This window comes from Rhinatrema bivittatum, chromosome 1, assembly GCF_901001135.1.
Source record: "Rhinatrema bivittatum chromosome 1, aRhiBiv1.1, whole genome shotgun sequence".
Classification (NCBI taxonomy): domain Eukaryota; kingdom Metazoa; phylum Chordata; class Amphibia; order Gymnophiona; family Rhinatrematidae; genus Rhinatrema; species Rhinatrema bivittatum.
Genome location: NC_042615.1, coordinates 629,115,091 through 629,142,160, shown reverse-complemented (window position 1 = coordinate 629,142,160; position 27,070 = coordinate 629,115,091). Strand labels below are relative to the sequence as shown.

The window sequence follows — 27,070 nt, the reverse complement described above, 5'->3', positions numbered from 1 at the left end:
CATAACGGTTAATGATGATCATTTCTGTGTTTTGCATTTTATTGTGTATATTTGTATCTATGTTATAAATGTTTGGTCTGTATCTTTCTTCATAATAAGTCCTTTCAAATAATCAATAAGGATGTGCAGAACGTGCTGCCACTTTCCTCCTCTTCTTGCCATGATCAACGCAGAAAGGATGGAGAGGATCCAGGAAGGGTTTGGAAGAGGGGTTTGAGAGATGGGGATGTGATGGAGGGTTATGTGAAATTTATTTATTTATTTTGGATTCTTATATACCGATATTCTTGTATGATATATAAATCATGTCGGTTTACAATACAACAGAACAATAGCAGCATAGGCGTTACATTGAAACATAAAACAAAGCGTCTAATAACAAATAATATAATACAACCGAACAATCGCTAAGGCATAATATGAACCTTAGTGTCTGAAAGAATATAAATATAAATATGCAAACATATGTACAATGCTAATATAGCATAAGGGGGTCCTAAAGAGTAATGGCACTTTAAAACTTGACGCAAAATAATCAACATTCACATGATCCAAGGGAGGTTAGGGAGGAGAGGGGGTGAGAATAGGAAGGTGTTGTTGGGAGGGCGAAAGAAGAGGATTGGGCTAAGAAAGGGAGGAAGGAGAAGGATCTTGGCTCTCAGTGGTGACCTGTTAAGTCCTTTAACCGGTGTCAGAGTGGTCTAGGGGATCCGGGAAGGCTTGTCTGAAAAGCCATGTTTTTAAGAGTTTTTTGAATGTTTGGTGGCATGGTTCTTGACGGAGCTCCGGAGGCAGAGAGTTCCATAGGGTGGGCCCTGCTGTCGAAATTGAACGTTTTCTTAGAGAGGATTTGACTGGTGGGGCGTATAATGAACCTTTGTAAGCGTTTCTGATTGGTCTGTTGGATGTGTGAGGACTGAGTTGAGAGCTTAGTTTGAGATGGGCGATGCCATGAATGTCCTTATGGATCATCATTAAGGCTTTGAAGGTGATCCTAGATTTTATGGGAAGCCAGTGAAGGAAATGAAGGATGGGCGTGATATGGGCTCTCTTGTTTGAGTTTCTAAGTATCCTTGCCACAGGGTTCTGGACCATCTGAAGTGGTTTGATAGTTATCGCTGGGAGACCTAGCAGGAGAGTGTTGCAGTAGTCTAACTTTGTGAGGATGATTGACTGAACAACTAAGCGGAAGTCTCTAAAATGCAGAAGTGGCTTCAGATTTTTGAGAACTTGAAGTTTAAAGAAACATTCTTTAGTTGTGTTGAGGATGAATGGCTTTAAGTTGAAATGGTTGTCGATCCGGACCCCTAAGTTTCTGACGGATGGGGAATGGTTGATAAAGGATTTAGCGAATTGGGAGGCGCTTTGGGAGTTTAGGAGAGCATGGTTTTCGTCTGGCGAAATGATGAGGATCTCGGTCTTGTTGGGATTTAGGATGAGGTTGAGGCTGGTGAGCAGACTATTGATGGATTGTAGACAGCTGTTCCAGTGTGCCCAGGTTTTTTGTAAGGAATCAGTGATAGGTAAAAGAATCTGAACGTCGTCGGCGAAAATGTAATATATTAATTTGAGGTTAGAAAGTAATTGGCAGAGTGGCAGTAGATAAATGTTAAAAAGTGTGGGGGAGAGGGATGATCCTTGCAGGACACCCATGGTCGATTTGATTGGGTGTGATTCCTTGTTGTTGATCCTAACCTTGTAGAATCTAATCTCCAAGAATGATTTGAACCAACTGAGTGCCTGACCTTTGATGCCGATATCTGATAAGCGCTCCAGTAGGATGGAATGATTAACCTTATCGAAGGCGGCCGATAAGTCAAGGAGTGCGAGAAGGTAAGGTTGTTTACCTTCCAGATTGAGAAGAATGGTGTCCGATAGAGAGGTTAATAGGGCTTTAGTATTTTGGGATTTTCTGAAACCGAACTGGAAGGGGGAGAGAATGTTGTTCTCCTCTAGGTACTCAGACAGTTGTTTGTTTACAATTCTTTCCATGACTCTGGAGATCAAGGGTAGGTTTGCAATTGGACGGAAATTAGCAGGGTCCGACGTCGGAAGGTTAGGTTTTTTCAGTAAGGGTTTAAGAATGGCTAGTTTTAGTTGGTCTGGAACACTTCCTTGGGTTAAGGAACAATTAATGATGTCTGCTAATGATTTTGAAATGATATTTGGGATGGAGAGAAGTAAATTTGCAGGAATTGCATCCAGCGGATGAGAGGAAGGTTTTATCTTCTTGAGGATGGTTTCGATTTCCAGAGATGATGGGGTCTCAAAAGATGTTAGTTCGCCGCTCTGAATGGTTGTTGAAGTGCTGAAAGGAAGGGTTGTCGGATGGGGGGTAGAAAGTGGCTTGAGGAGGTTAATTATCTTATTTTCAAAATATATGGCCAGCTCTGTGGCTTTAGAAGAAGCTTGCTCATCTGGAATGAGGGGGGGGGCGAGGGTTTTGTGAGAGATGAAACAAAAGAAAATAAGGCTTTAGAGTCGAAGGAAAAGTTGTGGATTTTTTTTTTAGAGAAGAAGTCTTTTTTAGCTTTGAGGATGGCATTCCTGTATACGTTAAGGTGGGCTTTATAGTTGGATAGGGTGGAGGCAGATGGGGTCTTGCGCCATCGGAGCTCTTTACTACGAAGTTCTTGCTTGATGACCTTAATTACTGGGGTGTACTGGGGTGAACTGGGTGTACTGGGGTGTACTGGGGTGAAATGAAGATGGGAGTATGATGGAGTAGCTGGAAGGATTGTGTGACTGGAGAGATGGGGTGTGTGAGAAATGGGGAGATGGGGGATTAGGGTTTATGTGAAAAAGAAGCTGAGGAAAAGTGGAAGGATGCATATATGTATAGTCATGTAGGATGAAGATAATAAAGACCTGGGACTGGAGAGAAGAAAGGACAAAAAGTCCTTTTTATTGAATCCCCCTCCAAGATCTCCCTCCCCTCCTGTGGTAAATTATATTAAGGAGTTATTTTAGATTACATGAAGACCTTTGTACCGCGACAGAAAGTAGTGGAGCAGTGAATCACTAATATTACTAGTGTAATTTTTTGATCACAGGCCTATAAGTTCTAAGAAAAATATGCCATTTTTCTTAGCTTGCTTGTAACATGAAGCAAGTCATGAGATCAGATATATTAAAGAGCAGTTACTCAGAAGGCTAACGGTGCAAATATCAGGGAAAACAAGACAGTAACAAATTACAGCACCTAACCATTTGTTGATATGATAAGAACAGACAGTTGGGGGCTCAAGTACACATGGGAGTAATCCAGAGAAACACAAACTAGGACAAAGTTCAGCAGAATTAACATAAAAAGACCTACTTCAAGATGTTTGAAATCAGATAAAGGACAGATTAGAGGAAATGTATGTTAGACATTACATTGTTAATAAAGTACCTGATGAACTGGTTCCTGCTTTTCCAGTGCTGTGTTTCCGTCTTTCCAAAGATATATCAGACTCACAATGGAAACTGTGAGGGGAAGTATTTTTGTGAATATTCTTTAGTACAAAACAATCTTATATTGCTTTTATTGCTTATTCTCAGTCTTATAAGTAAAACGTATTCCTATAAATAAGTGTGTTGTGTATTCTATGACAAAATAATCACCAATTTTACTACCCACATCTTATCTTCCTTTCTTCTCTCTCCCCCATGCTGACATGCGATCCTCTTCTACCCCATACCCAATCTTCCACTTTTCTTCCTCTTCCCCACTTTCTCCCTTTACTTCCACCACTCCATCTCAATCCTCCCTCCTTATTATCCCATTCCCAATTCTCCCCACTCTTCCCTTCCATGAGTTCAACTCTTCCTCTCCTCCAGATCAATGCCTGAAAGTCTCCACTCAAACTCTCTAAACAACAAAATCAAAGTTTCAGACAAATGCAAAGTTGGAAAACAATTCTATTTTTATTATGCAAAATAAATGTACTTTAATAAGCAAAATAATTAAAATATATGCAAAAGTGCCATATAATTGCCTCAAAATTTCAGAAAGTTTATTGCAGTTTTCTAACTATTGCTGTAGAATTCACCCCCTCAATTGCCACAAGAAACCAGGGGCTCAAATTTAAATGCTTACAGGAAAATATCTTGAACTTTTCCTATTACTAGGTACTACTTCAAGGGCTTTAGATTTGGGCTAAGATGGAGTCATCCTGTCCTTTTTGGGATTGGAAATTACCTGGAATAAAATCCCTACCTTCTTTCCCCTAGTGGAATGAATTCAACCACTTTGGCCTCTAAGAGGGACTAAGGTTCCTTGAGTAATAGTTCCTGGTATCGAGATGTAAACCATAACCCTCTCAGTGGGCAATTTGGTAGGATTTCTAATAAATTAAATCTGCAACCATTACATGTTATACTGAAACCCAGCTATCTAAGGTTTACATAAAACCTCAGCTTTCCATTCACTAGGATTCTTCAGGACAGGTACTGGAATATTGGCTATATATTTCTTGATCAAGTAAGAACCCCCACTCCAGGTTTCAACTGGAGAGCTGTTTATGACTGCAAGGCCCTCTGCTGTCTGGAACAAGAACTTTGCAGTTGCTGTTGGAGATGAGGTGATGGAATATAACATCTCTGAAGGTTAGAAGTGCTTTTTCGATGCCCCTCTCAAATACCTCTTAGATGCTGTAAAAGGGCAGATCTGAAGACAGCCTGAAGTGTGGCACATTGGTACTTTGACAAAACCAAAGAAAGAGTGCAATAAAATTTCCATTTCGATAACTGACAATCCACAACAGGAAAATATTAATTTTAAATATTATATCAAAATGCCACTCACAACTTCAAAAGACTCCAGAATGGCTTCTTTTAACAATGCTTATTATGAATTTTATTTTTGCCGCATCATCAAGCCTGACAACATACCTCACTATATTTTCAACATGAGGTTGTACGGTCTTCTAATCATTTGCGGTCTAAAAAATCTTTTATAAAAGATTTTTGGGATTCACGGTGAAAATACTTCTTTCTTTTACTTGTAGATGTCATATAATCCAGTCAAACTAATATCAACTCTCCACATTTGCTCGGCTCACTCGACAACGGCCAGTGTTTCGCAGATCACTGCTTCATCAGGAGCTATGCATATATGTATTTTCTACCAGTAAATTAATCCACCGTTGTATACAACTCTGTTTGTATTCCTACATCAAAAATAAATCATTATTAAAATCCAAAATCAACTCTATTTTATCACTTATCTTGTGTTGGCAATAGCATACGACCTTTCATCAGGACAACCATTGTCTCGAACGCTTGAAGGAAAAGGAACAGAGACCATCCAAATGTCAGCTGTCAGCTTAAGACTCAAAGACTGATCAATCAGGGATCACGCAAACGTGATGACATCATCCTTACGTTCACTTGCTGTCAAGTTGTTACAAAAAACCTTCAGTTCAAAATCTGTATTTAAACCATTAGGATATAAGGTATCTAAGCGGTGTATCCATTTTTGTTCCGCTTGTAACAATTTTCTATTTAAATCCCCGCCACGCCAGTATGGAGATATTTGTTCAATGACACTTATTTTAAGCTCTTCAAAGGAATGACCATTCTCGATACAATGTGGGAACTATCGGTGCACTTAACCTATTAGTGGTTAGACTTGAACGATGTTCAATCAATCTGGTCCTCAGCTGACATGTAGTTTTGCCAATATAAAACATTTTACATGGGCATTTAATTATGTATACTACCCCAGTAGATCTACATGTGGTGTGTGTTGTCTCAAAATTACAGTATATCGGAGTGTCTCAAAATATGCACTGGTCAAAGTCGTCATATTAGAACAGACTGAACAAGCTCCACAGGATGTCTTGAATGTACTGGCCCATGAAGAACTGACAAGATGCTATGTGGAAAGCGAGTAAAAAAAACTGTGATGAAGTTTCTCAAAACAAGGTCAAGGGTATGCTAGCCTCTTTTCAAAGGCATAAAGAAGTGATGCTTTGAATTACTGGCCTTTTTGCAAGCACATTTGACCACCCATTGCCTTTTGAGGCAGCTGCTGCTTTTCAAATACTTAGGGGTCGATTTTAAAAAAGTGTTGCTTGTGTTAAAATGCCCACATACACGCGTATGCGAGCAAGGTGGATTTTAAAAGCCGCAATTTATACACGTATATGCGAATGCACAAACAAAAAAATAAGGAGGCAGAAAAGGGGCAGGGCCGAGTGTTATATGCCTAACTCCACATTTTAAAACTGGTAGCTGCAGCGTACAGCAGCTTGTTACTTTGCTGCTGCTCCTGATGAGGAGCAAGGTTGCAGATCTTGCGTTTTAGGGCTTACATGACAGGGTGAGCAGTCCAGGTCAACAGGGGGGCATGCAGGATGAATAACCAGAGGGTTTGGATAACTTCCAGATTGACTGGGCTAACTGGGGATATAATAGGAATAACTGGGAATATCCCTCATGTGAGCATATTTTAAAATCTGTTTACACATGCGAGTTAAAGCTGACAAAGTCCCATGGAAGATACACGAAGTAGGTTTGTTCAAGTTACCTCTTAAAATTACCTCTTAAAATTAAAATTAAAATTAGGCTTATTTTAAATCATACACACACAAGTGCACACTTGATTTAAAATTCCAGCGTATCTCCACTCAAGCGTAGTTACGCATGTGTATGGGTGCACAACACACACATTTTAAAACTAGCCTGATGGTGTCTACTTTCATGTTAACAGATGGAACAAGAGGAGGGGCCTCCCTTCTTTTCTACATCTCCTTAAGGATGTCATGTACAGGCACTGCTGCAATATCCTTAGGGGGTTGATGAACTGGAGGATGTCCAATAATTTTACCATGACCCATCCTGCTCCTCCAAAGTCAATGGAATGGACTCTGCCATTTCCTTTACAAAATAGGTGAACAAGAGATCTTCTGGTGGAAATTTCCTTCTTTCTTCTGGAGAAGAGAAAGTGAGAGACCTGTCAACTATTTCTCATCAGAGTAATCTTCTGATCCATATTCAAGAGTGCTCAAATTCTGATGCAGTGTCATATACTGGTGAAGTAGTCCAAGTCTGTATCTGGTTAGCAATCAAGACCTCAGCAAGATCCTCTTAACTGCTAGGATCTAAAATCCAATGCAATCTAGTGTCTCTGTGAAGATTCTTTGAAAGTTGCTGTTAGAGCCTTCAGGATCAGATGAACCTCCTTTTGCATTACTATTAATGTGTCAATAACAGTGACCCAGTGCTTATAAAACAGCAGTCCAGCACCTCCTGGATCTCTCCCTCTACCTCCTCCTCAAATATTGCAGATATTAATGAAGCATGGGGAGGAGGGCATCCTTTTGGTTCACTTAAAGAATACTGGTGGCAGGGATCTGGGCCCTTGGAGATTATCACAATCCCCCAGATTACTTGCAGGGTGAGCGACCTTCTCTACAAAGATGCTTAGGTGAGTATATGGCTACTACCCAAACCTCCCTGCTTTTAGCACCGTGCAACGACGGACCCGATATCTGTGTTTCTTTACCTTCACTTGATATTTCATATCAGTGACTGCCTGTGCCAATATCAATTAAGCTGGATTGTTCATTATCACTGGGTGGAAAGAGATAGAAGATGCTCTATCAGTGCTGGACTTTGAAGAGGAGCAATGCTCATTGGATGTCAATGCCCCACCTGTAACGCCCTTGGTAACAGTGGAACCTTGGTGCTGTGGTATGGTTGACATTGCCCAGCGAACAAGCTCCCTAAGCCCACACCAACACCTGACAGATGAACTGGAGGCAAGATTGACTGAAGGTTCAATTATACCAACTGACTTCCCTGCAGGTTGAGCCCTTGGGTTCCGGTGGCCAGCAGTACTTAGGTTGGTCCCTAGGGCAATCTAAGGTATGGAGTCTAAAGTTAGGTGAAGGTCAGAGCAGGCAGCAGATACAGAAGATAAGCCGGAGGTCAGTGCAGGCAGCAGACAGCGGATATGGAAGACAAAAAAGGGGCCAGGGCATGTGGCAGAAAAGATAAGGTCATGTCCAAAGCAGGCATCGGGTCCAGGTAGCAATCTAGAAGAGTCAAGGACCAGGCAGAGGTTGGAATCCAAGAAGGCAGACCAAGGAGAACAAGATGAAGACAAAGACCAAGACAAGACAAGACAAAACTTGGGCTAGGCAAGGCAAGACAAACAGGAACTGGATGAGGCAAGGACACTGGATTGTGGAACCATAGGAACAGGAACAGAAGGAAGAAACACTGGAGCACAAGAACAGGACAGGAACAGTAACAGTAACAAGGAAATGTGCTCTGAAGGCCAAAGAATTCCAGGAAACATCGGATGCTTCTCTAATGGAACCTTTAATAAGAAAGTGCAACTGATATCATCAGAGAGCACCATGGCTGTCTTCCCACCACGGGCCCTTTAAAACTGGAGACATCAGGTGCACTCGTGCCTAAAGGACACCAAGAGGAGCAGCGGCATGGCAACATATGAGCCATGCAGAGGCAGCATTCAGAGGCTGAATCAGCATCTTACCTGTAAGGAGCATCTGGCGGTTTCTGGGTGAGTGAGGTGGCTTGCACAGCTGTCGTGCAAACAACCAACGTAACACCACCCATGTCTGATGCAGCTCCAGAACCCACTGAAGTTGATGCTCCTACTGCAGATAAATCGATGATCTTTCAAAAGAAGAGCTTCTCCGTATGACCATATACTCTTGTCTAATCTGAAGACCTCTGGAAAATATCTTCTGACAGATCCTACAACCAGAAACATTGTGCCTACAACCCAAACACTAAATCACTCCCAAGTATTAACTGTCTGTGCTAAATCAGGAAAAATTATTAACGATCGTAGGTGGTAATTCCATACATGGCTACCATAACAGCAACTACCTTATGCTGCCTTATTATAATCAAGACCATTTTATCCTCCAGAAGTCCGCTTTTTATTATTACTTTTTTAATAATGCATAGCAGTGAATCTTTTCAACTAAGTATTTTATATGCATCATTAAAAAAAACAGTTATGAAAAAAGTGTGGACTGTTGGGAGGGTAATGTGGTCTTCAAGATTAAAAGGCGGCAACATAAGCTGAATTATGTTATAGTAGCCATAAATGAAATTACCACCTTATATGACTTCTTGTGTCCTCATATTATTCCACAATTCCTGTGTGAAATTAACACCTACCATTCTTCATTTTTTTCTGTTTGAGCAGAAACTTATTACTTAAGAGTAATTTTTGTGGTTTAGTGATTGTCTGATATCATTCCTTTGTGGAGAGACTTGTTTAGAACCCAAACACATCATGCATTAATTGTGGTGAGGCATCTATGACTGACAATATGCAGTTTTTGTGTGCACCTCTTGAAATCAGTGGCCTTCTTCTCCCTCTGGGACATACCCAAAAATATTGCCATAACAAAATCAAATGACTAAATTTTCAGAAAAAATGAAGCCAACTGATGCCCCGATACTACTACTCCTCCTCAACTTTTTATAGCACTACATGACATACACAGCACTGAAATACCAATGCAGAATTGCAGTCAAGAAAAAAAGTAAACTTAAAACTTCAATGAACAACCTAAGGGGGAGGGGGGTGCACTTATAAGGTGCTGGAAGATGGTAGCCTAGCTGAACTATTCCTTCAGAATTACTGCTGGATAAGGATTCATCATCTACTAAAAATGTATTTACATAACATAACATATGCTATATTGGGTCAGACCAAAGGTCCATTAAGCACAGTATCCTGTCTCCAACAGTGGCCAATCTAAGTCACAAGTACCTGGGGCAAGGACCCAAAAATTAAATAAAGACCCATGCTACTAATGCCAGTAACAAGCAGTGGCTATTCCCTATTGATTAATAGCAGTTTATGGACTTCTCCTCCAGGAACTTATCCAAACCTTTTTTAAACCCAGCTACACTCGTTGCCTTAACCACATCCTCTGGCAATGAATTCCAGAGCTTAATTATGCATTGAGTGAAAAGGATTTTCTCTGATTTCTTTTAAAAGTGCTACTTGCTAACTTCATGGAGTGCTCACTTGTCCCCTATATCTATTTTGGGACTTCCACTTTTATTTGATTAACTTTAATAACTTTTATTGTTGAAATTGCTGTGGTTCAGCTGGAAGCCTGAATATTTGTGGGGGCCCCTTTAAAGAGTTCCCCTCCTGAGTTCAGGGATTTAATTTGCTTAGTTCGCTTTATTTTTTAACTTTTATTTTTGCTTTGTCTATGCTCCACGGTACCAAAAGCGATGTTCCAGTCCACTTCCATTCGTGACTCAGTTTTCTCCCATGCCAAGGGCTTCCCCAAGGCCCCTGATAAGAAATGATGGCCTTCTATGGCAGTAGCAGCTTCCTTAGGGCTGCCGCTGCTCCTTGTCAGCAATTTGCAGCTCTTTCTGTTTAGCCGAGCTCATGGTTGTGGCTCCCTTCCCCTCCCAGCTGCAACTGCGGGAGATCACACCAGAGTCCTGCGGCTGTCCACACTGCAGAAAACAGGGACAATGCTCCATGGTAGCTGCACAGCTTCTAGGTTGTTCATCCCTTCTATTCAAAGGATGCACATCACTTCAAACCACAACAGCCCCGCATCTCATTCAGTCAACACCTCTCTTTAGCAAGCCAAGGCAGCCCCCATCATCCCACACCCCTGAGCCAGCATCCACAGGGCAAAAGAGAGGAGGGAAGGATGGGTCCCCTCATGTAATTTTTTTTTTTTTTATTATTTTCCTAAATTTCTTTGGGGTATGTTTTCTTTTTTTTGTTACAATAAGATTGAACTGATCAGGCTTGTGGATTCAACTTACAAGAAATCATATGACTTACAAGAATGCAGTATTATTAGCATATATAAGACAAGGCAATAATACTAACCAGTTGAAAAATGTTATGCTTACAACAAAATGAATCCATTGGTATACATATCTGAAGGAGATGACACTTATAACATATTGCAAAACTTCAGATGAGATACATTACCCCTGTGTTACTCCATATGATATCTTACTACTAATAAAAAAAATTCTTCTTTACTGACTGTCAGTATTCAATGTTTATTCTTATAGTGGAAACTGCTCACAATACCATAATCAGAGAGCCCAGCTACTTAAAAGCTTCAACTACTGCTTAGGATTAGGAGGATTCTGCCCAAGTGTCTGAGAAGCAGAGAGAATATGACAAGCTTGTATGTATATTAAAAGCATTTAGGAGTGAAATATTCCAGAAGCCACCATTGCTGGAGTAGACATTAAACCTGCATATATAGTACTGGAATACTCCCTAACTGTTAGAGTGAAAGTCAGGCAGGGACTTGAATCGGGGTTAGTCCTGGGGTTCAGGATAGGAGTCCTAATCCTTACAGCTGCTGGAGTAGAAGTAAAGACGACAACAGTTTCAGATAGACCCCAAGGCCACACCTCTAGATATCAGGGATTGGCTAGGGCTCAGAAAAAGGGGTTTCAGAGGAACAGGAAATTGTTCACATCAACCCAAAGGATGACTTGCCCCCTTGCTATCAGATTCATTACACATCAAAACCTTGAATGTCCAGATTCTGTGTCAACATTTTGGCTCCAGACTGTCATTGCAATCTTGTAGTTCTAGTGTATCTAGTTCTGCTACTGTTTATGAGCTGGTTTTCTGACTCCAGTTCCTGACCTGCAGTTCCAGCCTGCTTTTAGTACCTGTTTCAACCTTGTAACTTGCTTGCTGATTTCATTTCCTGGCCTGCAGCAAAGCTCTAGATCTAGTTTTGTTCAAGTTCTTGTTACCTGCAAACAACAAGATCTAGGCCTCCATCTACCTGACTGAAACCATTAACTCCTGGTGTGTTTCCAAGCCCCTATCTGACCTAGCCTGAGTGCCGAAGTCCTAAAAGTATCTAAACAGCAAGAACCTGACACTGACTTCTGTTCGCAGAGAAATAAACTGAACCCTGTTTTCCTGAGAGAGGAACCTGTACTTCTGTTAGCAAAGACCTGAGCAGTAACCTGTTTCCTAGTCTGGAATTTCACCAACTGTTCCAAGAGTGGAGTTTTGGATTTACAGTCTACAAAGAGATTAGTTGCACTCTGTTTTTCCCTGAGAGACCTTCATTCAGAGTGGGGTTTCCAACCTATTGTCTATACAGAAGTGAATTATTCAAAACTGACTTCAGAGTTGATGAGGTCATGCACCATCTTAGTATAATCAGTAAAACTGTGCAGCTGAATAATCACGTCACATGGGTGATTACTCTGCGCTGGTGCTAGGGCTCTATGAGCATGATCAATTTTAATAAGCCGCTTAGAAAGCCACTTAGAAAAATAAGCAACCGGATTGTTCCTCACCGCGTCACTTCCCCCCCACCGGATGCTTTTAATTTTGATTCCTGGTACATAGGATGCACTCCATATTTTTCCCCTATTTTGAGGGGGAAAAAGTGCATCCTATTTGCCGGCAAATACGGTAGTTATGTATGTGTTGGTAGATCAGGGTCCATAATATAAAAATGCATAGCCTACTTATTTAACAAATATACCAACCGAATATTTTTTCACAAAATTTCACTTCAACACTAAGCTTAGCCATAAAAAAATACATACATTTTCCATATTTTCAAAAATACAAAATCCACAGATTTGATCAGCATCTTTTTATTCAGTTATATCTGTAATAAATACTCCTGCTTTGCCTTATTAAATTAAAAACCTTGAGACCAAACCTGGCAAAAAAGCCGAATATCAAATACTCGTAAGCAAGTACATAAATAAATAAAGGTCTTGTTAGATTAGCTGGTTAATTTGTAGCAAAATTTAACAAATATATAATTAACTTTTCATATTTGCCTACATAACTAGAACATTAGAACGTAAGACTTGCCTTACTGGATCAGACCACAGGACCATCAAGCCCAGGATCCTGTATCCAAAAGTGGCCAATCCAGGTCACAAGTACCCTGCAGGATCCCAAATGGTAGACAGATTCCAACTGCCCTATCCCAAGAATAAGCAATGGATTTCTGCAACTCTACCTTAATAATGGTTAATGGACTTTTCCTCCAGGAACTTCTCCAAGCCTTTTTAAAATGCAGCTACAATAATAGCTTTCACTATTTCCTCTGTCAATGAACTCCAGAGCTTAATTATGCATTGAGAAAAAAATATTTTCTAATATTTTTAAATGCATCACCTATTAACTTCATTGTGTGTCCCCTGGTCTTTGTCCTTTTTGAAAGAGTAAACAACTGATTAACATTTACTTGTCCCATTCCATTCATTATTTTATAGACCTCTATCATATCTCCCTCAGCCGTCTCTTCTCCAAATTGAAGAGTATTAACCTCTTTAGCCTTTCTTCATAGGGGAATTGTTCCATCTCCTGTATCATTTCTAATTCTACTATATCTTTTTAGAGATGTGTTGACCAGAACTGCACACAATACTCAAGATGAGGTCGTACCATAGAGTGATACAGAGGCATAATGATATTCTCTGTTTTATTCTCCATTCCTTCCCTAATAATCCCTAGGATTCGATTCGTTTTCTTGTCTGCTGTTGCACGCTGAACACAAGATTTCAACGTATTTTCAAAGATGAGTGGGGACTCTTAATTTGGAACCTTGCATTATGGGGCTATAATTTAGGTTACTCTTCCCTAAGTGCATCACTTTGCACTTGTGCACGTTAAATTTAATTTTCCATTTGCATGCCCAATCTCCTAGTTTTGCAATGTCTCTTGCAATTTCTCACAGTCCTCTTGTGATTTAACAACTTTGAATATTTTTGTGTTATCAATCTGATTACATCACTTGTTGTTCCCGTTTCCAAGTCATTTATAAATATATTAAAAAGCAGTGGTCCCAGAATAGATCCATGGGGCACTACACGACTCACCTTTCTCCACTGGGAAAATTTACCAATTAGCCCTACTCTCTGTTTTCTATATTTTAACCAGTTGGCAATCCTTAACAGCACTCTGCCTCCTATTCCATGCCTTTTTAATTTCCTAAGAAGTTTCTCATGAGGGACTTTGTCAAATGCTTTCTGGAAATCTAGATATACTATTTCAACTGGCTCACCTTTACCCACATTTATTTATGTCTTCAAAAAAATGGAGGAAATTTGTAAGGCAAGATTCCCCTTGGCTAAATCCATGTTGGCTTTGTCTCACTAAACTATGCCAATCTAAATATTTAGCAACTTTGCTCTCTATGATAGTCTCTACTATTTTGCCTGGCATAGACGTCAGACTCTCTAGTCTGTAAATTCCTGAATCACCCCTTGATCCCTTTTTAAAAATTGGCATTACATTGGCAACCCTCCAGTCTTCAAGTACCACAGATAACATTACTGATGGTTTACAAATTTCCAATCACAGGTCCAATATTTCATTTCTCAGTTCTTTCAGCACTCTGGGATGTATGCCATCTGGTCCAGGTGATTTGCTACTCTTTAGTTTGTCAATTTGTCCCGGTACATAGAAACATAGAAATGATGGCAGAAAAGGACCAAAAGGCCCATCCAGTCTGCCCAGCAAGCTCTCATACTTATCAGTTTCCCATACTTATCAGTCTCCCAGACTGCCAAGGTCAAGGCTCTTGCTGGTTACTGTTTGAGTCCAATTTTTCCTCCACACCCCTGTCGTTTTTAAGATATCATCTGCCAGGCTCACTAAGATTTGTTTCAGTTCCTCTGAATCATCACCTTTGAATATCATTTCTGGTATGAGAATAACTCTTACATCTTCCTCAGTGAATACTGCAGGAAAGAATTAATTTAGTCTCTCTGCTATGGCTTTTTCATCCCTAAGTGCCCCTTTTACCCTTTGATTATCTAATAGTACAACTGTTACCCTTGCAGGCTTTTTATCTCGAATATAACTGAAAAAGTTTTTATTATGAGCTTTTGCTTCCACAGCAAGCTTCTTTTCAAATTTTCTCTTTGCCTGATCATATTCTAGATTCTGATACCATGGATCATTTCTGAAGCCATTACATTGTGCATGAATATATAATCTTTCCATACTGTCATGCAACTGAAACAAACTGGTTATTAATTATAGGACAATTATTTCCTCCTGAACACAAATTTGTAACAATCTGCTCCAAAGTCTAACAAAATTACATGAGGCAACAGGTTTCTGATAGCTTGTGTTTGCTACAGTATCTAATCTGAAGACTTTTACCTGTACCTTTTGTAAAAGGTTCCTTACAGAAATGAAACAAAATGACAAATGGATCCAGTTATTTCAATTCAATAAGGGCTGTACTCCTTTCAAAAGGTTTAGGTTATAATGAGTCAACCAAAAAAAAAAAACCAGCTACTGTACTTACACTGGTGAGGTGAATGACTCCTTCAGATGTAACCGAACAGCCCATAAAACCAACATACTGCAGCTCAGGACAGTGTTCAGCAAATGCTTTTACTGATTGATCTGTCACCTGTATGAAGAGATATGGAGAAAGAAGTTGAAGGTGACATTCTAAAGCACTGTGCAATAAAATATAAACAGTTTCCCTGCAGCACTAGGTACATTGATTCAGTAGAGTTGTTTTTATTATGTATGAAAGCTGTTCAGGATATCTACATTTTGAACATGCATTTGTCTTCCTTACACTCCCAAACTAAACTGCTAACAAATAGCCAATTTCTACGTATACTAATGGACCAAGTAACTAATACAGATTTTGAGTCAATTTTATTTTGTGGTACAACACATGGCACAACGTCACAGCACAGTTTGTCAATGCTATTCTTAAACAGCAAGTAGCAAATTAGAATACATCAAGGTTTTTTTCAAACTGCAATGAAACAAATTTTTGTTTACTTTATGGCAGACAGCACCTATTTAAATATGATACATCTCAGGATGCATATTGTAATTAACTAGTACTGAAATTTATGATCAATATGCCCTTAACTATGGTTATGGAGTATAAGATGCAGCTGTTAAATTCAAACTGCCTTCTGGTATCATAGTTTTCTCTGACTCACTATTTTAGTCCCAAAAGGGAAGTGTGCACTGGGAGAATTTGTAGGAAATCAAATTATTATTTGATGCCAATTAATGAGAGGCCCTAAATACTAACAAAATTAGGAACATGAAATGGGAAGATGAAGAATGAAGTAGAGAGTCAAATGCATTTGGTATGGGGACAGTACTGAGGACATGAAAAGTGGCACTAGAGAGAATAGTTTAATTTTAACATATAAAAATAAGATTCATACTTTTTATTTTTTTAAGATACCAAACAATCTTAAAGCTTATATTTAAGTCACAATATCCAAGGGATAGTCAATCGTAACATTCATAAGCTGATAAAAATAATGAATTGTAGCATTGCTCGGGTTGTCTGGTCTATAACAGCAATACATTTTAAAATTCAACAACAGAATAATAATTTTGTTAAGTAGTTAACAGAAAGTATATAGAAACTTGGAACCTCTCTACAAATTACACTGACAATATATTAGGCTTTCTCTTTGCCCAACTCTAGAGAGTGCTAAACAGTGATTGTTTCAGAAGAAAAAGATTAAAAAGCACAGGATCCAGTGCAAATCCTTGGGACACTGCACTATTTATCATCCTCTATTGAGAGAACTATCCGTTTTCTGCCTTTCAACCATTTCACAATCCACAACAGTGGAATAGCCACGGGTGGCCCATGGACTACCCACTTAGGGCACACTCATGCAATCAAGGTTGCTTGGCACCAGAAGATGAGGTCTGCAGGACCCTGTCCCATGGCAGCTAAAAGACGACGAGGGCTGCCACAGACCCCCATCCCACAGCGGATGAAAAAGGGATATGGCGGTGCCAGAAGAGGTGTGTGTGTGAGTGTGTATGTGTGAGTGTGTTACCCTTTCGAGGCTAAATTGCAACTCCAAACCTTTGCGAATGCAGCTATGCTGTTTGCCCCCTGCAAGCAGTGATCCTTTCCCTTCTAAGCAGCCAGCTCGAGCAGAAGTTGTAAACTTATAACTTCTCCTCGAGCTAGCAGCTACGAAGAGGTAGGACTGCAGCGCTTATAAGCATCAGAATGGAATGGACCTGGCCCCACCAAAATTTGAGCCAGCAAATTAAATTTGCCATCTTTGACCACTGGCAGCAACTCCTCCCCACTCTCCTCCTACTAGCAGGAGAAGAAACATCGACCTGAAGAAGACATCGGATCTTGACGTGATCAGAAAAAGGAATGGCATGGCTTGACAGACTAGAAGAAAGAGGATGCACCCTCCCCCGCAGTCAGAAGCGATACGGCTTGCGGGACAGAATCCACATTGATTTTTTGCCTTCTCCACTTCCTGGCAATCAGGAACAGGAAAGAAAGTGTGGCTGGGTTGGGGCCCGGAAGAAGCACTATTGTCTTTCTCTTCCCCCTCCAGTCAGAAGCAGTATGGCTGGCATGGACTGAAGAAGAAGCATCAATCTCCCACAGCACTCAGGAGCAGGAGAAACAGTGCGGCCTGCAGGGCCAGAAGGAGCTGCATCAGTCCCCGGCAGTGAGGAGCAGGAGGGGAAGTGGGGCCTAGACTCCAGAAGAGGCAGAGTCTGGTGGGTCATAGTGGCAGGAGGAAGCTACTGCTTCTTTTGCCTTTAGAGGGGAAAACATGTGAAAAGAGCATGTGTGTTTGAATAAGCATGTGTGAATGTGCATGAATTTGAGTATGTATATGTCTGTGTATGAAACAGTATGTTTTATGTGTACGTGTGTCAATGAAAGAACATGTATGCATGTGACAGTGTGTGTGTGTGAATAAGAACATGTGTGTGTGTGTGTGTGTGTGTGAGAGAAGTGAAAGTTTGTGCACGACAATCCACCCTCCTCTTCCCTTGCTAATCCATGACAATCTTAGGACATCTTGAAATCAAATGTTCCCAGGTATGTAGAGTGGAGGATTATTGGATGTTATTTGATGTATCTTCTGTTTTGAAAGTTTATATTGCTATTTAGGAAATTTTTAATGAATATTATATGTGTTTTTAATTATTGGATGTTCTCTTTGTCAGCTGTTTGAAATAGTCTTTTTATTAGTATGATTTTACTATTACATGATGATTTTTATTTTATTGTTTAATGTGTTCTGAGGAATGGTAGTGATTCTGTTTTCCCATTGTTGCACTGCAACACGGTCTGACTTGTAGTTTCCAGTTCAGTTTTTGTCTGCATGTTTCTACTTTAACTTTATGGTTTCTTTTTTCTATATTTGGTGAGGGTCTGTTTGTGTTTTGCATGTGTGAGAGAGAGAGTGTGTGTATATGTCTTTGTCTGTCTGTCTCTGGGTCTGGGTGAGAGAGATTTAGCCTTTCCTTTTGGGGGCAGCCTTCTCTACTCCCACACCTCAATCATGAAAGATATGGCAGCTCTCTGCTACTGTGATTTCTGGTTTTGCAGCTCTTGATGTGTGAAAGGTTGGCCACCCCTGATATAGATCAAAAATGTATTTCTTGCCTGCTCCACCATTCACAGCAAGTTATATAAAACACATCCATAACTGTAAAAAATGCAAATAACAGTGTTCAATCCATCATCATGCCATCATAAGACAACATTTGGCAGAGCTAAACTAGGCTAGACATCTTGATAATTGAAATGCCTGCCTTACAAAATAGGCTTTCAGATTTATTTTTTTTTTAAATGACTCATGACGTTCAATAGAATGCAAATGGGACAGAATTGAATTCCGAAGTGTTGGACCTGCAACTGAGAAGGCTCTCTTATGGGCTTCAGACATCAGAACATAAGATTTGCCATACTGGGTCAGCCCAAAGGTCCATCAAGCCCAGAATCCTGCTTCCAAAAGTGGCCAATCCAGGTCAATTGCACCTGGCAGGACCCCATTCAATGCTGCTTGTCCCAGGGATAAGCAATGTATTCCTGCTACTCTACCTTAATAATGGTTTATAGACTTTCCCTTCAGGAACTTGTCCAAACATTTTTTTTTTTTAACACAGTCAAGTGGATCAATTTGTGAGATGGAAATTCTAAAAGACCTTAACTACTAAACCGGAAGATATGGAAAAGCCAATAAATTTTTAGTGTGGTACAGTTACATAATGGGGTCTTATAATTTATTGCCACATGGATAATGATGGGTGGGTAGTTCTTAAATTTTATCCACCAGACAACAGGGAGCTAATGTAATGACTGTAGGACTAAGATAATATGGTCCCGAAGACATGTACCAGTAAGGAATCGGGAGGCTATGTTTTGTTCATTTATAAGGCTCTGATTGCACTTGCCAGGAGCCCAGTTTAAATGGAGTTGCAATAATCTAACCCAGATAACACAATTGACTGTAGAATGGTGCAAAGGTCAGTGCAAATAGGAATGGTTTCAATCTGTATAAAAGGTGCAGTTTATAGAAAGATTACTTGACAACACTATTAACATAAGTTCAGAAAAATAAATCTGACTCAAAAATGATGCCATGATTTCTAAGTTGGTCAGCAATTGGAATCCCATGGTCAATGCAATGAATTTCTAGAAGAGGCCCAGTAGTGGGGAACCTGCTTAGCAACATGGCTTTAGTTTTATTGATATTTATAATTAATCGATTCGGATATATCCATTTTTAATTTCAACCAGGCATAGTGAAAACAAACTTTGTATATCGACTAAGAGTTTTCATCAGAGAAAAAGAGCTATGTATCGTCTACATAAACTCAATAGCTGACACCAAAATTGGCCAATAGATTGCAGATTGGAAACAAATAAATATTAAATAGTGTTGTCAATAAGGCAGATCCTTGAGGCACATCTGTTGTAATTTAAAAACATAAGAATACCATGATTCCTTGCTTAACTTGGTACTCTCTACTCTCTAAATAAGAGTTAAAACAACAGCACTATTCCAGGTACCCTGATGCTAGCTAGGCAAGCTAGTAAGATCTGATGGTTCAGGGTATCGAAGACTGCTGAGATATTGAATAAAATTAGCAAGAACTCAGAGCCTTGGTTAAAGCCCCTCATAATAGTATTAAAACTAGAAAGGTGTAGTATTTCAGTGCTTTGAAATTTATAGAAACCAAATTCATATTGGTTGAGTGAGATTATCAAGATACTAAATGAATTGCTTCATTATTCATGAATAATTGTTTCGATACTCTTGGTCAGGAAAGGCAACAAGGAGATAAGAACATAAGAACATATATCTGTAGTTAATCAGGATCTGAGGGTCAGAGAATGTCTTCTTTAATAGGTCATATAAAAGCATTCTAAAGACATACTGGAGACTACCAGACGATAAGGATATGTTAATCTTGGCTACTGATGAACAGATTTCCTCTCTCATGGCCTCCAGGACAATAGTTGGACAGGGATTTAATAGAGAAATAATGGTATTCATAAAATTTGCTTTATCTCATTAGTCAAAACCACCAAAAAGTGTTCCCAGCTAGGACTCTTATAAGGTACAGGCACTTTGAGACTCATCATGCCAAAAGAAAAATTTGCAGAGTAGTTAAATCACAAGCAGATTGTGATAAATTGCAGGAAGACCTTGTGAGACTGGAAAATTGGGCATTGAAATGGCAGATGAAATTTAATATGGACTTTCGCACGGTACTCCAATCTATCATCCTTTCCAAAATCGATTACTGTAATGCTCTCCTCCTTGGCCTCCCCTCCAGCCACACCAAACCTTTACAACTCCTACAGAACGCTGCCGCACGTATCCTCACCAACACTAGAAAAAAAGATCACATCACTCCTATGCTCATTGAACTCCACTGGCTCCCTATCCAATCACGTATCCTCTTCAAAACTCTATCCCTCATTCACAAAAGTATCACCAATGAAAACTTCAATTGGCTCTGCCCCCCACTCCTTCCTCGCACCTCCACTAGATCCACACATCCTGCCCTCCAAGGAACACTCCGTTCCCCCTCTATCAAACCCTACAAGGTAATCTATACAATGAACAGAGCTTTCTCCCTCGCCGCCCCCACTCTTTGGAACTCTCTCCCTCCAGATCTCCGCACAGAAACATCCACACCAAAATTCAAAAAGAAACTAAAAACATTGCTCTTTCAACAAGCCTACCCACCCTCTACTCCCTCCATATAATGTATGAAAACCATTTGTCCAGATGACTGTTTGACTCTCTTGTAAATATACTGTACATTTGTTCACAACTATTATAATTGTTGTTTACTTTGTCTCTCGCAATACCTTTGCTCTTGTAATACCTCGCAACTTTAATTGTTATAGTTACTGTTCCATGTAAAGGCTATGCCTACTATGTTTTGAGTTAAATGTACACCGATACGATGTGCAAACGGTTGTCGGTATATAAAACCGTTAAATACCGTATTTTTCGCTCCATAAGACGCACCTGACCATAAGACGCACCTAGGATTCAGAGGGGGAAAATTAAAAAAAAAAAAAAATTGTGCTAAACCGGCTCTGCGTCTGGGCGTCTTATGGAGCAAATTAGGGGAGTGCATAGTTTTTTTTTTTCTCCCCATTTTGTTTTCGGGTCTGGGGAGGGCCATTTCGGTCCACTCCCCAGATCAGAAAATTTTTCTTTCTGTGGGAACCCCCCCCCCCCATCCCAACCCTTTAAATTAACAACCTCCACCCCCCTGACCCCCCCAAGACCTGCCGAATTAATTTCCTGCAACCCCCCACCCTCCTGACCCCCCCAAGACCTGCCGAATTAATTTCCTGCAACCCCCCATCCTCCTGACCCCCCCAAGACCTGCCAAACGTCCCTGGTGGTCCAGCGGGGGTCCAGGAGCGGTCCGGGAACGATCTCCTGGGCGTGAGCCGTCGGCTGCCAGTAAACAAAATGGCGCCGACGGCCCTATGCCCTCACTATGTCACTGAGACCGACCGCTGCTATTGGTCGGTCTCAGTGACATAGTGAGGGCATAGGGCCGTCGGCGCCATTTTGTTTACTGGCAGCCAACGGCCCTATGCCCTCACTATGTCACTGAGACCGATCGCTGCTATTGGTCGGTCTCAGTGACATAGTGAGGGCATAGGGCCGTCGGCTGCCAGTAAACAAAATGGCGCCGACGGCCCTATGCCCTCACTATGTCACTGAGACCGACCAATAGCAGCGGTCGGTCTCAGTGACATAGTGAGGGCATAGGGCCGTCGGCGCCATTTTGTTTACTGGCAGCCGACGGCTCACGCCCAGGAGATCGTTCCCGGACCGCTCCTGGACCCCCGCTGGACCACCAGGGACGTTTGGCAGGTCTTGGGGGGGTCAGGAGGGTGGGGGGTTGCAGGAAATTAATTCGGCAGGTCTTGGGGGAGTCGGGGGGGGGGGGGTTTGTTAGATTTTTGTTTGGTTTTTTTTTTATATTCGCTCCATAAGACGCACATACATTTTCCCCCCACCTTTGGGGGAAAAAAAGTGCGTCTTATGGAGCGAAAAATACGGTAAATAAATAAATAAATAAATAAATAAAAAAAATAAGGTGATGCATATAGGAAAAATAACCCATGCTATAGTTACACAATGTTAGGTTCCATATTAGGTGCTACCACCCAAGAAAGAGATCTAGGCGTCATAGTGGATAATAGAGATGTGAATCGGAACCGGAATCGGTTCCGATTCTGGTTCACATCGTGTTTTTTTTTCGTCCGGCCCTATCGCGGTTTTGTTTATCAGCTGCGCCCGAGCCGATAAACAAAAAACCCACCCCAACCCTTTAAAACTAATCCCTTAGCTTCCCCCACCCTCCCGACCCCCCCAAAAAACATTTTACAGGTCCCTGGTGGTCCAATGGGGTGCCGGGAGCGATCTCCTGCTCTCGGGCCGTCGGCTGCCACTAATCAAAATGGCGCCGATGTCCCTTTGCCCTTACCATGTGACAGGGTATCCGTGCCGTTGGCCGGCCCCTGTCACATGGAGGGAGCACTGGATGGCCGGCACCATCTTTAAAAATGGAATGGAACAGCTCCCCTATCAGGAAAGACTAAAGAGGTTAGGACTTTTCAGCTTGGAGAAGAGACGGCCGAGGGGGGATATGATAGAAATGTTTAAAATCATGAGAGGTCTAGAACGGGTAGATGTGAATCGATTGTTTACTGTTTCAGATAATGGAAAGACAAGAGGGCACTCCATGAAGTTAGCATGTGGCACATTTAAAACTAATCAGAGAAAGTTCTTTTTCACTCAATGCACAATTAAACTCTGGAATTTGTTGCCAGAGGATGTGGTTAGTGCAGTTAGTATAGCTGTGTTTAAAAAAGGACTGGATAAGTTCTTGGAGGAGAAGTCCATTACCTGCTATTAATTAAGTTGACAGAGAATAGCCACTGCTCTTACTAGCTCTCAGTCTCTGAAAGAACCAGCAAGGTACTTGTGACCTGGATTGGCCACTATTGGAAACAGGATACCTGGCTTGATGGACCCTTGGTCTGACCCAGTATTGCAAATCATATATTTTTATGCGCTTGGAAACCAATAGTGGTATGCAAGGAGAAACAAGTAAAGGCATGTAAATGAATTGAAAGATCATTATTAATATTAAAATCAAGGAATCCATTACATTTTCCCTTTATTTGTGACAATTCACAGGTCACGGTTGTGAAATCAAGTTTAGACAAACCATGTATATTATTTGTCTTGACTTGGCAGTTTAAATATAAGAATATAATAATTGCCATACTGGGTCACATCGAGGGTCCATCAAGCCCAGTACCCTGTTTCCAACAGTGGCCAATCCTGATCACAAGTATCTGGCAAGATCCCAAACAGTAAATAGATCCCATGCTGCTATCATGCATAATTGGTTATTCCGTAAATCTACTGGGCTAATAACAGTTTATGGACGTCTCCTCCAGGAACTTGTCCAAACTTTTTTAAAATCCAGCTACACTATCTTAACCATATCCTCTGGTAATGAATTTTAGAGCTTAATTGAGAAAGAACTTTCAACCCAGATACTGGCATAAAACATAAATAACCAAACATGAAATTTGTGGATGTTACAATTAAAAATAGTTTGATTTCTGTGATAAAAAAATATTTTTATAATTAAAGTGCAACATGAAAAGGAATCATATAGAACATTCAGTTTTACTATACATGACCCTTACTAATAAGGACGCAGATATTCACAACTAGTCACATAATAAAAGTCCATTTATGATCTCTGAAAAATCTGTAATAATTTGATTGCCTATTTGACCTTCACTGGACTTTTGTTCATTCTACCTTACTTGATGTTGCTCTTGCTTTGAAAAAGTCATAGACTGATGAGAAAAGATTTATAAGTTATGCACTAAGGCATCGTGAATGGGAAAGACACTGGCCTGGAACTAATGGCATGGATATTTTGTGCCTATTAAAAAGATCTATGACAACTTAGATACAGCTAAACCAGTTCTAGTTTCTATGACTGTAGTTCAGCATTAGTTTTTGAAACTCAATAGCTTGGATATAATAAATTAAATTTAATAAATATTAGTTCATTTTATATTCTATTCAGGTCCAAAGCCAAGAAAAAAGAATGATTTCTGGGCCAGACCGATGGTTAAGTGGCAGTTTTATATGCTGTCATATGGGAACTCAAGGTCTAATTTCCAGGCTAGAGGTGCTGCAGAAGCTGTGTTTCATAGCCCTCAGCTAGAACTGGGGAGGAACCAAATATTACTCAATGCAGACATATGCAGACCACTCTCAGAAGTACCTGCATCAAATTCTGAGGAAAGCTGTTACATATTATCCAAGCCAAGGACTGTTGCTGAGATGAAACCGAAGACATAAAAGTGTTAAAATGGAGGGCACAAACCAGGATAGTAGCAAATAAAGACTCATGGTGCTATATCCTCAAATAGAGTCTAGTTCAAATTAAGTTGGAAACCCACAAAAAGAAGAGGGGAAAAATGCAATACAAATTAAAAACAATTTTGTGAAGAAATTTATAGATGTACATAAAAAGGAAATACAGAAAATAACTTTCTAAGAAATAATTAAAATTGTGTGTTGAACTTGAAGATTGGAAGGTGGCTAATGTGACAACAAGCTTTCAAAAAGGATTCCAGGGGTGATACAGGAAATGAAACACTAGTGGGTATGACTTCAGTGCCAAGAAAAATCGTATAAACTATTCTGAAGAGCAAAATGATTGAACATATAGAAAACCAAATGTGGCGGCTTCAAAACGTGGGTCCAATGTATCCCAAATTTTTCAAAATTAGAAAAGACCCACCAATAAACTAATTCCAAAAATTATTATATTTAATCTCTAAAATATAGTGTATTTATATACATATTCCCTACACTATACATTACCCAAAACTCTGAGAAATAAACATTACATATGAAAAATGGACATTCAAAGTGGATATAGCTAAAACATATTATAGCAAACAATTTCTCTCAGCAATACTTTTTTTTTTTTTATGTTGTGTTGACCTCAAATATGAATTTTGCTTTTGTAAACCGTTGTGATCTTCTTTTGGAATGATGGTATATATACATACTGCTGTTGCAACACTAAATCAGGGCAGTTGTGAAAGGATGTCACTCAGCAGAAACACTGTTAAACTTTCTCTCAACAATATCACTATTACAACATTAAATCAGAACAGTGGTGAAATAATATATCTCAGAGAAATCACTGTTCCAAACAACACTAAATTGCAACAAAAAAAATCACTACTCTATTCCGAAACAATAATACTGAGGTTAAGTGGATTTTAAAAATTCATTTATGAATAAAATGAAAGGGGTAAGGACTATTTTGTTTTGCTTTTACAATACTAAATTAAATATTTTTTTTCATATGAAGTATATAAAATGCATAATCATACATTCCCACAATCATGTATTACCAACCATACATTCCATACATCCCTACATTTATATATTACCAACCACACATTCCCCTACACCGGGCCCATGTTTCAATATACTCAGCAGCTTCCTCTGGGCTTGTTATCACAAAATTTTTACTATCTTCAACTCAATGTAATTAACTGAATTCTATACTCATCCCAGACGTGAGAATTATGGTGTTTAAAATCAGTCACTGGCCTTGTGTTACCAGGATAAATTCTAGATGTTCCAAATCTATAAGTTAAAACAAATATACTAGTAATCCTACTTACAACTACCACGTATAACTTATACATATAATTATATCCTCTCATCAGTCAAATACATTTTCTTACCATATTATAGTCTATAATTTCTAATTCTTGACTGATAACACAATTACCATATCACAATTGCATACGACCCTCCTGGTCAGAATGTCGATATATCATGTACACTTAAACCAAATCAAATAATACACATTATTAAAATTCACCATACTAACAACTTTTTATCTAATATCTAGCACTACAAAATCTACTTTTAAATAAAGTCTCCTACACTGGACACCCAATTATATCAGGTTTGAGGTCACTATTTGAACAGCGAGCAAAACATATCGATGACATTTTACAAGTATGTGTCAGTGAGCTGTTGTCATATATTAGGGACTCAGTTGACTTAATTACACATATACAGAATGTTTTGGGTGTAGATTCTGAGTGGTGGTTGGTGTTAGGGGATAATACCCCTCTGTATACAAACATCCCATAGTATGCAGCATTAACCATCATTAATCATGCCTTGTAAGAGAAACATATATCTTCTCAGAAGTGACGGTTGAACAATTAGCATCTATAGTCCTTAAGAAAAGTTATTTTAAATTTAATGTTCAATTTTTTCATCATGACATGTTCTTTATTTAGGAGTTACAACACTTTACATTATGGATTAATATGGCAGACCCTCATTTATTTATTTTGGTGTTTTATATACCATCATTCCAAAAGAAGATCACAACAGTTTACAAAATCAGCATTCATATTCTTGGTCAACATTCACATACTGGGTCAACACAACAGCAAATACATATTCTAGTTCATATTCATACATATTCTAGGTCAACACAATATCAAATACATATTCTAGGTCATATTCATACATTTTCTAGGTCAACACAACAGCAAATACAAATTCTAATTCTAATAATATTACACTTTACATCATTCAGTACTTATTGCTCACTCTACTAACATTATCTCTGGTACTGACAGTGAAGTCATCAGCATATTGATATTTTACGTTAAATCATTTATGTTTTCATTTTCAATACCATCAG

General features: G+C 39.6%; 1 protein-coding gene across 1 annotated transcript in view; it reads right to left on the bottom strand.

Annotated features, from left to right (window-relative positions):
- Positions 1–27,070, bottom strand: part of FBXL17 (F-box and leucine rich repeat protein 17) — a 1,080,613-nt gene that overhangs the window by 748,623 nt on the left and 304,920 nt on the right. The window contains exon 5 of the mRNA XM_029572164.1: positions 15,285–15,392. Within this exon, the coding sequence (XP_029428024.1) occupies positions 15,285–15,392 (108 nt within the window). The remainder of the gene's footprint in view (positions 1–15,284; positions 15,393–27,070) is intronic.